A 12,366-nucleotide genomic window follows, 5' to 3' on the forward strand; every position below is an offset into this window, starting at 1 on the left:
ATCATTAGAAAATGGAAAGAATATGGAAATATCCAGACTCTTCCAAGAGCTGGCCATCTGACAAAACTGAGTAACTGAGCAACGAGGTCCTAGGTCAGGGAGGTGATCAAGAACCCAATGACCACTCTGACAGAACTACAAAGTTCATTGGCTGAGATGGGTGAACCTGACGGAAGGATAACAGTGTCTGCAGCACTTCACAGGTCGAGGCTTTATGGGAGTTGCCAAATCGAAGCCACTCCTCAAAAAAAGGCACATGACAGCACACCTGGAGTTTACACAAAGGGATGTGAAAGACGCTGAGGACATGAGAAAAAAGATTCTGTGATCTGATGAGACGAAAATTGAACTCTTTGGCCTCAATGCAAAGCAAGACGTCTGGCAGAAACCGAGCACAGCTCATCACCCATCTAACACCATCCTTACTGTGAAGCATGGTGGTGGCAGCATCATGGTATTGGGACGCTTTTCAGTGGCAGGGACTGGGAGACTTGTAAGGACAGAGGCAACGATGAATGGAGCCAAATACAGGCAAAATCCTTGAGGAGAACCTGTTTCGGAGTGCAAAAGACCTTTGACTGCGGCAAAGATTTACGTTCCAACAGGACAATGACCGCAAGCATACAGCCAAAGCAACACTGGAATGGCTTCAGAACAAGCACGTGAGAGTCCTTGCGTGGCCCAGCCAAAGCCCAAATTTCAATTCCATTAATAATCTGTGGAAAGACTTGAAGATTGCTGTTCACCGACACTCCCCATCAAACTTAACAGAGCTTGAGCAAATCTGCAAGGAAGAATGGGAGAAAAATCTCCAAATCCAGATGTGCAAAGTTAATACAGACATACCAAAGAAGACTCGAAGCTGTAATCGCTGCCAAAGGTGCTTCTTCGGAGTTTTGACTCAGGAAGTTGAATACTTATTGACACAATACATTTCAGCTTATTATTTTTATTGAATTTGTGAAAAATTCTCATCATATTTGCACTCTATCATTATGGGGTAATTATCTGAAGAGCGGTGACAATTTTATTGCTTAATTTAATCCATTTTCATTTCAGGCTGTAACAACAAAATGTGAAAAAATTGAGGGGTGTGAATACTTTCTGAAGGCACTGCATATATCGATACTAATAAATGTCAGTGTGTGTGTGTGTGTGTGTGTGTGTGTGTGTGTGTGTGTGTGTGTGTGTGTGTGTGTGTGTGTGTGTGTGTGTGTGTGTGTGTGTGTGTGTGTGTGTGTCCTCCATAACTCCAAAACTATGAAATCTGGCAGCCTGAAACTTTCCATGCAAAGGAAGGGAACTGCAAGGGAGTCCATGAGTGAAAATTGGGTGCTTGGGTTAATTAAAACACCTCTTTTGAAGAAAATTAATGGCCATATTTCATTATATCCTTTATCAGGCGCATCCTCAGCCACCTCGCTCTCTGGAATCTAAAGGTGTATCCTGGGTTACCTCACTGGGGTCTAAAGCCGCCATGTTTTTTGGACTGCTCAACCAAGCCTCGACTTGGAACAGGCGGCAACAATTTCTTTAAAGTTTTTTTTTATTTTTCCACTTTCCTTACTCATATTACTGAATGCCTGATCATCATAGCTACGAATTGCTGGATACATTGTAATGCTTATAAACACCCGGAGACACCAGCGTTCGTGGCTATATTTCATGATAGCCCGGATGTGAGCGAACGGTGGTTATGTCCGGATGTATTTGGACGGTGGTTCTGTCTGCACAGTGGTCATTTCCGAATGGACCGTTCCCTCACACCGCTTTCTGTTGCCCTCCTCTCACGCTGTCTTCCCTTGCCCTCCACTCATGCTGCCTTCCCTTGCACTCCCTTCAGGCTGCCTTTCTTTCCCACCCCCTTACCCACTCTGCCCACCTCTTCGCTCCTCCACCCCACTCTCCCCTCCGTATACCTGTCGTCTAGAGTCCAGACGGTGGTTATCTCCACACGTATGCGGATGGTAGTCATCTCCGCACGTATCCTGATGGTAGTTAAGTCCGCACGTATCCGGATGGTAGTTATGTCCACACGTATGTGGATGGCAGTTATGTCCGGACATATCCGGATGGTGGTTATGTCCAGATGAACCCTCCCCTCACACTGCCTTCCCTTGCCCTCTCCTCCTTGCTCAATCCCCTACCCCTTCTTGCTCACTCCCCTACCCCTCTTTGGTGTCCCTCCTTTTTCTCGATTACCCCCCCCCCACCCTTAATAATCCCGTCAGTGAAGGAACGGCGTGTGTGTGTGTGTGTGTGTGTGTGTGTGTGTGTGTGTGTGTGTGTGTGTGTGTGTGTGTGTGTGTGTATATATATATATATATATATATATATATATATATATATATATATATATATATATATATATATATATATATATATATATATATATATATATATATATTGTTGCGAATTCGCGCCCGCCAGCGTGCGATCGGCCACGTGACTCGAATCGCGGCACGTCGCCCACCGGACGGACAATTCTGTCGTGACACTCTCGGACTAACCCGCGTGGGATAGGGTTGTTCGCCAAACTCGACCTACCTAAGTACCCACGCGGCTGGTAGACCGGGCGGTCGCACCTCGCCGCAGGTCGACTCCGGACACGGGCCGCTTAAGCGATCCGTTCCGTGCTATCGGGATAACCGAGCGGTGTTATCGTCGGCCACGACGGTTCCGATTAATTATCGGGCGTATTAAGCCCACGACGAACCCGTTACGTGAAGCAAGATGGAGATTCAAACGAAGGAAAGGACGCAGCGAAACGGGGAACAATTCAACATAATGCACATTTATTCCGCGGCACACGGAGAGCACACATATACAATTAAAACAATTATGCACAAAAAGCAAATGTTACAAAAGAAACAATGACGCAGAGATACTACCGACTACGCGAGCACACGGCAACACTTAAACAGTTTTACTTCACAGACGGCGCCGACACACATTTACTCAAAAGCAAAAGAAAAGGCCACCCTCAAAGACAAGGGGGCATATGGGGCCTGTGGGACAATATTTGCGCGGGACCTGAAGGAGCGGTCAGGTCCGCGAGACCGGGTGGGTCCTACCCGCGTCTTCGTGATGAGCCGCAAATGTGGGAGCACGGCGGTGCCCCGTCTTCGTGCTCCTTCGCGGGTTTCGTTGGCACCGCTTGGAGTGGGGTGGGAACGGGGCCCCCTTTTCGCACTATCTCAGCGTGGGGGAAAAAGGGGGGGGAATTGTTGATGCTCTGGGGAAAGAGTATAGCTGGCTTGCTTGGGTCCCGTGACGAGCGATTCCACCGCGACCTCGTCGCCGACCGCCGTCTTCCTTGCCTCGGACCCGAGCTCCTTGGACTCTTCCCCCAATTCTCCTCAGCCGACTGCCGAAAACCACCGGGACGCCCTCGCCTCCCGACTCAACTCCGCTCTTCCAAACTGACTCTGCCCACATTCGCCTTGCGCTCGGCGCTTTATAGGCCGGCAGGAGAACCCATATGCAAATTTCCGGATCCGGATGAGCTCGGGGGCGGAGTCACGCTCGCCCATTGGATGGAGAAAAAGGGGCGTGAATCTCCCCTGATCCTAGAATTTGCATATCTCGATTCCACACAGACGCGCCTGGAGGCGGGGCCAAACCACCCCGCGCTTGCTGATTGGACGGATCAGAAGTGGGCGTGTAGCATTCCTGATCCGAATTCTCCTCGGAAAGGCCGCATTTTGCACTCGCAGCTCGGCGCGTATCTTGTACGAGCCCAGGACAGCACGACGCTCGGTGCTCACAGGTGGTGCGGGAATGGCCGCAGAAGGAGAGAGGTGAAGGTGGTGGAGGGTTTATGGTGGTGGTTTATGGCCATGGTGCCGTTCGGAATGGCGGTGATGCGATGTTTGTGGGAGCGAGTTGTGAAGGTAAAGATCGTGGCTGTTGGCTTTGTTGTTGTTGTGTGATGGTTGGAGCGTGGTTGGTTCAAAATAAAGATAGAACAGAAAAACGGCTATCTCAAAGCGTCGCAGCCCGAAAGGATCACATAAATTCCCCCTATACAACGGGTTTGGGCTTACGACACATGTACTTACAGAGATATCTCACCTACGGGACCTGAATGGTGGTTTGCGAATTTCCACAACCGTAACAATATATATATATATATATATATATATATGTATGTATGTATGTATATATATATATATATATATATATATATATATGTATGTATGTATGTATGTATATATATATATATGTATATATATATATATATATATATGCCTGGTGTTGGCGCAGTGGTTAGGGCAGCAGCTTGGGATCCAAAAGGTCCTGAGTTCAAGCCCCGTTGGGCCACTGAAATAATACACCAGGGGGTTGACTCAGCCTGTCATCCTTCCGAGGTCGGCGAAGTGAGTACCAGTGTACTGGGCCGGTGTATACCCCGGTTAAAATAGGTGTACCATATCCCTGCGTCATAAGAGGTGACCAGGGTTGCGGCAGGAAGGGCATCCGGCGTAAAACATGTGCCAAATCACTATGCGGATCATATGGATGATCCGCTGTGGCGACCCCGAACGGGAGCAGCCGAAAGAAGAAGAAGAAGATATATATATATATATATATATATATATATATATATATATATATATATATATATATATATATATATATATATATAGATAGATAGATAGATAGATACATATATAAGCCTGGTGTTGGCTTGGTGGTTAGGGTGGTGGCTTGGGATCCCAGGGTCCTGAGTTCAAGCCCCGTTGGCTGCTGAATTAACACCAGGGGGTTGACTCAGCCTGTCATCCTTCCGAGGTCGGCGAAATGAGTACCAGTGTACTGGTCCCGGTGGATGCCCCGGTTAGAATAGGTGTACCATATCCCTGTGTGTCGTAAGAGGTGACCAGGGTTGGCGTCAGGAAGGGCATCCGGCCATAAAACATTGCCTCAAGAAAAAGCCAACCCCTGCACAGCAGGGAAAAATGGCTGTAAAAAACGGTCATTTTTTTTATACATATATATATATATACACATCTATATATATGTATACATACTGTATATGTAGTTGACCCATGTGAGTATGTCTATTAATTATGTCCTGTTTGAACGCGAGTTGGACAGAGAGTACGTCTATTAATTACTTATTATTGGACCTTGACTATGTCTATTATTTACAGACTGTTGGATTATTCCACTTCGACCTTTTAGACGACTTAGACATTCCACACTCCCTTTAGACCTTTCAAGACCCTTTAAACTCCTGAAGACCTTCACACTCTTTAAACCAGTTACTACTGTTGGAACATACCCTTTCGACCCCTTCGACTTTTTAGACTCCTTTCCACCATTTAACACCCTTTTGACTGCTGAGAAACCATTGACCCTTTTGATCCATTTGGACACGTTAGATACCTTTATACCCCTTTTGACCAGGCATCAAGACCATTTAGAACCCTTAATGCCTTTTAAGACCATTTCGACCCTTTAAGACCCTTGAGATCGCTTAGACCATTAGACCTTTCAGACCCTATAGACCCCTAAAGACGTTTATAGACCCCTGTTGAACCTTTAGACCTGTACACCCTTTTGGACACACACCACGCATATGTCTATAGATTCTTCTTGCAATATTCAGACTACACTTTTTTCTTTTTTCCAACAAGTGATGCACAATGTCCACCCACCTGCAGGCTGGGTACTCTGCGAGGTAGAACTGAAATTGCATATTTGTTCACCGAATTGGTTCCACCGAATTGGTTCACCAATCAAAACCGAGAAGCATGTGGTTTTTGAGGTCAAAAGCTCAAAAGTCAAGGTTGCAAAAAATCATCAATTTTCATCCTATTAATTCAAAATTTGTACATTTGTATATTGGGTCATAGACTTGGTTCACAAAAATCATAACGATCGTTTTAGCCATTTTGATGTGTCAATGGTTTCCATGACAACAATTTCACCCCATTACAATCAAATCGGCCTTTTGGGGAATTTATTCTTACCGTACCACAGTCATTATTCAAGATATCAAATTGAAAACTTACACAGCTTAATTGTACATATATGTAAGTGTATCTGACTTTTGACTAGGTTTGACCACATTTTCCTCAATGTCAAGGCCATTCAAAACATCTATTAGGTCGCAATTAGAAAATGTATCAACCAAATTTGTTTTGCATAACATTCAACAACACATAATGTAAAACATTTGATTGGTCAAATATTCGAAATTACCAAAAATGCCATTTCCATGGCAACTATTGCTTTATTTGGATTGCGCAAGTATCGTGCTCTGTAGGACATCTTTCTTGTTTGTTTGTCTGTGAGCATGATATTTCAAAAAGTTAAGGACAGATTCGGACGAAGCTTGGTGGACTGGTTGGGTGTGTGACAAGGACGAATTGATTCGATTTTGGTGAAGATCTGGATCTGGATAAGATAATTTTTAATTTTTTTAACCATTCTTCAAGATAGAGAGTTAGGCTAAAAACAATATGGAGCATATTTCAAAAGCTTTTGGACGGGTTCGTTATGATAAAACTTGTTAGATGAGTTGAGTGGGTGACAAGAACAAGCCAATTCAATTTTGGTCCAGGTCCGAATCCAGATCCGACCTATCAATAGGATACAAAACGTAAAGTGTTCAGCCTGGAGGAGGTATGCGCTCTACTGAGTGATTTTAGTTTGTATTTGTGGAAGTCCTTCTGTATGGCCCGCATCTATCGACTGTGACCTCTGTCAGTATGTGGACCTCCAGCCTCCCCTTTGAGCTCAATTTACAAATTTTTCTGTTCTGTCCAGAGTACCTCAAACACATCCATGATTGCAACATCTTTAACCGGCCTGTTCAAGATGAATAGCATCAAATGATTTGCTCAAATATAACATTGTCAGAGATTCATCCTTGCCAACTTGGTTTCCAATGCTTGTGCGTCACCATGATTAACAAAAACATTGGCCTTTGTCCTAATGATATTCAAATCACTTTCTGCTTTAAGTTTTTTTTTTGACATAAAGATCAACAAACACATGAATAAGAGGAAGAAAAAACAAAAAACACAAAAGGAAGAGAGATTTTCCCATCCCATTACTCCCATTATAGTTTTAAAGCTTACTTTAGATTTTCAGAGACGGTTTTAGCCTTGTTGTAATGACCGCCACAGGGGTTGGCAGCAGCAATAATTGATGTGCGGGCAGGGAGACTGCAAACAATGCCAGCCTTGGCCAGGCTAATGCTCTGCTGCTCCATTGCTTCCATAAGGGCCTGATGTTGACTTGTCATCTTGTCAAACTCATCTATGCAGCACACACCTGAACGTACAAAAAAAAAAAAATTCCAAATAAGGTTAAAATCAAAAACACCTGCAAACATCAAAATGAACGTTCTGTCAATATGTATTCAAACTTGTGGTGAAGAATCACTGAAAGAAGCCTAACAAAATGCTACAATCAATGAAGTTGGTAAAATTGACTGAAACCAAAGAATGAGCGATTAGGCAGGTTAACAGGCAGAAGCAATATTTTAGACTACATCCTGTCTATTTCAAACCTTGGTTCGCCAAAACCAAAGCGCCAGCTTCCAATGCATAGTCTCCCGAAGCACCGTCCTTGGTCAGGGTCACCGTAAGTCCAGAGGAAGTGGTCGTATTGCCACACACGTATACCCCCCGTGGAGCAATGTTGCAAACCGCCTGGGAAGCAATACAAAGCAAGCAAATGAGGCTTTAAATATTACAAAGTTACAGTAGCAATTGCTTCAAAGCCCAACGTGCAAATACAAGCAATGTGGTAGGGCCACACAAAGTGGTCACACTACGCTGATGGATTCCACAGGAATAAGACATCTGCCCAGTACAACAAAGTCGGAGTGACACTTGCAATTAGACAAAATGCAAAGCAATCTGGCGGGGATTATAATTACAGGGAAGAAAATGAAATGAAATTTAAAGGTACTGCTTTGTGATCTTGACATGCCATGGCTCCAAACAGAAACTATGGCCTAGAAAGGGTCCGAATAAAGCCAATCCTATGCTCGAATAGTACAAGAAAATTGGAGTTGGGCTACGGTACATCCCCGCCCCCAAAAATACGACCTTTGCAGAGGATACCAGGAAGTATCTAAAAGTCACCGAAGATGGGACAGCTGGCTTAACACCATTTTTATAGAATGGTGGACTCCACAATGTAGTCCCCCTGCCTGCATAATTACCAAAAATCACGAATCACTGCTCACCTTCACTCTTTCATTCCTCTTTTTTCCCGCCTTTGGAATAAACTCCCTCACTCCATTCAATCCCATTCTTCCCTCCAGGCCTTCAAAACAGCTGTTCACCACCACCTCTTATCATTCCCCATCCAAATCCTCGATCTTTTCTACCCTTGATAATCCATCCAAGCCCACCTCCTTCAAATTCCCTGCTTTCCTTCCGGAAAGTCCCTGTAATGTCCATCTTGTATTCCCCATGTTCCCCGCCCCATCCCTCTCCCTTCCCACAGATCTCTTAATGTCTCTGTTCCCCACTGTTTTGTCCTTCCCACTCCCACCCCTCTTGTCTCATGCCCCCCTTGCTGTGTGTTGTGTGTTAGCTCTCACACGAGCCTCGACAAGGTATACAAAAAAAAGAAAAAATATCACAACAGATGACTTTTGGGTAGAAAGGTTTAAACCTCCAATTAAATGATCCAACGACTGACACGACCAATGCTCATTTCGACGCTTCACGTGTACATTTAACACGATTGTCAAATATTTGAATGAGGGGTACCTTGTATTAAAATCATTCAAAGGAGAAAAATAAAAAATAAAAATAAAAAAAAAATAAAAATAAAATAAAATAAAATAAACTTTACAATTAAAACTTTTAATTGAATAAAATAGGAAAGACGCACCTGCAGCATCTGGCTTTTCCCAAGGCCTGGGTCTCCGACCACAAGAATATGTGGGTCCCCTCGCACCGGGATGGAATTATTATCGTGGATGTACCTCTGACACCCCCCGAATAAGGCGAGTACAAGGCCAGCCTTTACAAGCTGTATAAAAAGAACAAAAAACCTTTTTAAAAGCCCATGTGCATATTTAACAGAGAACAATGTTTCCAAATATGAAATTGTCTGTTATCTATATTTTTAGCAAAGACCTCCCACCCATCCCCACCCCTTTAAATTGCCACTCTATTTCTGGTAAATTAATTATGAAGGAAAAAATTCCCATTTCATTCTCATGATTTCTCAATGTATCAAGTGAGAATATAAGTAAATGAAACATCCTCGATTATGCATTCTGCCATTTTATACAAAAATGGATGATGTCCTTGATGTTACCCGAGAGTCCTTGATACCTATTGATTAGGTAATGCCCATGCTTAATGAAATGGTTCGTACTTTCTCTGCTGAACCGATTAATTTTATATTATAAAACCTTCTTTTAAATTCAGAAAAGCAAACGGTAAGATTTAAATAAATTTTAAAAAACATACATCACCATTTCATTTCAGCTTCTCTTAAGAAACAATATCAGTCAACAGCCAACATTCCAATTAATAATTTGAGTTTTTCATCATGGATACTCGAGAAATCTCACAGACAAATTCATCATTTGTATCTTTTCATGCAAAAAAAAAAAAAGTGTTTCTCACCAAAGTATCCCAAGAGCAGCAGTGTTTAACCCAGAGCCTTCCATAAAAAAGGTTTGGCCAATCACCCAACATGGTACCACCTTTGATCAAAGCACCATATTTGACCCCAAACTCAGTGGTATAATGGTTGGAGCTTTTCTCTCCGCAGACAGCAGGGCAGTGAAGGATAAATTTCCTCCTCCCAAAGGGATCCTCACATGTGGACTTTATCCATGCTCTAATACATTTAAATAATGAACATCAAACATGGAAGCATCACTTTGGCACGACTCGGCCAGGATTCGAACCGCTGACATCCCCAACTCAGGGTGGACGCTCTTACCATTATGTCACCGAGTCTGGTGAATGGTTACAATTGGATAACAATAATAAATTAAAGATTATTTAAATGATCATTGGTTTTGTTTTCGACATAATGTCTGATAAAATAAAAATTCACACCAAAGTCAACGTGACATTGCTTTCATCCACTCACAAGCACAGGAACGGCAATCACAATCTGCACTTCATACTGTACATTTGCATGCACTGGAATCACCACTCAACCTTCAATTCAAGCAACTCCAAACTGTCCAATTAATTATTAATGTTTATGGGATAATATTGTTGCAAATCTGGAAGCCTTTTGCACACAGACAGACAGCAGTCCCGAAGCTGTTATTTCGATAAGTATCTGTTTATAGTTGGAATCCAGCCATGTCTAATGGGAATTTTGTGTGTGTGAGCTGTGAGTTATTTTATTGTTAGGTTTTATACATCAACTACAACAACAACAACAACAACAACAACAACGGCACCGCCCCTCACCCAACCCGGTCGCCATTGCCCACGTGTTTTTGGCCGATGGTGTGGGTGGAGCCTCCATCACCTCAGATCGAGGCTCCGCCCCGAGGAAGGGCATGGAACGTTTCCTCCAGCCAATGAGCGAAGGGCGAGCGTCGCACGCGCGCCCCAGCCAATGGGAGGCCAGCGTGCTGAAAGCTACTACGGAGCCTCTTCGCGGGGGGGGGGAGGCCTCCGAGACTCCTCGACACACCCCCGAGACGCCTCGTCCAATCAGGAGGCTAACCACCTCAGGGGCGGCCCCGCCCAGCCAGATGGGATGTTCGCCCCTCGTCCAATCCGGAGGCTGATCACCTCAGGGGCGGCCCCGCCCAGCCAGATGGGATGTTCGCCCCTCGTCCAATCCGGAGGAGAGTCCCTCAGAGCGGTTCCCTCGACCCGTGGGGGAGGGTGAGGATAAGAGTAGGTGGCGAGCCGTCAACAAGAAAAGGTTCGCCCCATCGGAAAAGAGAGAGGAAGAAAGGAAAAGAGAAGAAGCCTCGTCTTGCCTGCTGGCGTTCTCGTCTACCCGCGGGTGCTCGTCCCTTTCCGTTCCCATGCTGGCTGGCGTCCGTTGCGTCGTTCCTGGTCCCTGGTGCTTGGTGCTGCGTTGTTGGCGGCGGGTTCGAGTCCCGCCACCGGACAAGCTCGACCAGACCGCACAAGGCGGACAGGTGGAAGAATAGGTTTCTTTCTTTTCTCGTTTCTTTCGTTTCTCGCCTTTCCCTCCCGAGCTGAAGGGCCAAATAAAGGTCGTGGCCACCATTTGTTTGGGTGTGTGTGTGTGTGTGTGTGTGTGTGTGTGTGTGTGTGTGTGTGTGTGTGTGTGTGTGTGTGTGTGTGTGTATATATATATGTGTGTGTGTGTGTGTGGTGCCAGTCTGTTATGTAGAACTGTTAAGTGCTTTTCGCTCACTGTAAATTGCCTGCATTTCTTTTATTCGGATAACTCTGCTCTTTGTGTGCTCCCCTCCCTGATTATTGTTTACCAGCCGAAACCCCGTCACAGACGGATTCCGTTCATTCAACCACCCTCACCAGCTCACCCACACTCGAGGGACATGGACTGGACAGGGCGTGCTTGCCCCCGCCTACTCATCCCCCGCCCCTGCTCCATTCCCCCCTCGCCTCCCACCCCCCGCCTTCAATTTGCTTACCCCCGCCCAACAATTTAATTACCCCGGCCCCGCCTCTTCACTCCCTGCCCCCGTCTCTTGATTCCCCGCCCCACTTGTCCCCAGGCCCCCGCCCCCTGTCCACCCCCTCACACTCAACTCCGTCGAATTCACCCCAGCCCCCGCCCACTCATCCCCCGCCCCATCCCCCCGTCTCCCGCTTTCAATTTGCTTACCCCCGCCCAAAATTTGCTTACCTTGCCCCCCGCCTCTTCACTCCCTGCCCTCACCTCTTCATCCCCCGCCCCCGTCTCAACGAAAAGTGTTTATTCTGCTTCAGAGTTGAAAGTTGACTATTGGCACTATGTGCGATGCACTCTTTCAGGTACGAAGTTTCTTTCAGTCCAGGTCACAGTACCGAGAAAAACGTGACGCGACCGCTAGGAGGAGCACAAAATTGGTCCTTCAGTATTAATATATAGATAAATAAACCCCCGTGTTAAATGTTCCATCTCGTTTTCTGTGCTTTCTCCCATTGAGCCAGCGCGGTGCGTATTGAGAATTAGTGAGGCCGTCGGTGCCATAAATTGTTCATTCAGGCGCGGATTCGGTAACTTCCGCTCGGTTACGCCGCATCCGAGTCGGTAACAGCGACTTGGTTGGGACAAAGTCGGCCAATGGTGTGGTTTCCCCGGTAGCTCGACTGCGTGGTTATTTCGGTATATTGGAGATCAAGACAATTAACCCTACGCCACGCGGTCGAAATATTGGCGTCCACGGTCCGCTAAGGGACCCGTGACCTTTGGAGTTATCAAAGG

General features: G+C 45.5%; 1 protein-coding gene across 9 annotated transcripts in view; it reads right to left on the reverse strand.

Annotated features, from left to right (window-relative positions):
* Positions 1–12,366, reverse strand: part of MCM8 (minichromosome maintenance 8 homologous recombination repair factor) — a 125,419-nt gene that overhangs the window by 14,799 nt on the left and 98,254 nt on the right. For all 9 annotated transcript variants that reach the window (XM_085852875.1, XM_085852882.1, XM_085852880.1 and 6 more), the window contains 3 exons: positions 8,866–9,006; positions 7,526–7,667; positions 7,092–7,287 (listed from right to left, as the gene is read on the reverse strand). In XM_085852875.1, the coding sequence (XP_085709001.1) occupies positions 7,092–7,287; positions 7,526–7,667; positions 8,866–9,006 (479 nt within the window). The remainder of the gene's footprint in view (positions 1–7,091; positions 7,288–7,525; positions 7,668–8,865; positions 9,007–12,366) is intronic.

This window comes from Eptatretus burgeri, chromosome 13 (genome assembly GCF_056783735.1).
Source record: "Eptatretus burgeri isolate ZD-2024b chromosome 13, Ebu_testis_v1, whole genome shotgun sequence".
In the NCBI taxonomy this organism is placed as follows: domain Eukaryota; kingdom Metazoa; phylum Chordata; class Myxini; order Myxiniformes; family Myxinidae; genus Eptatretus; species Eptatretus burgeri.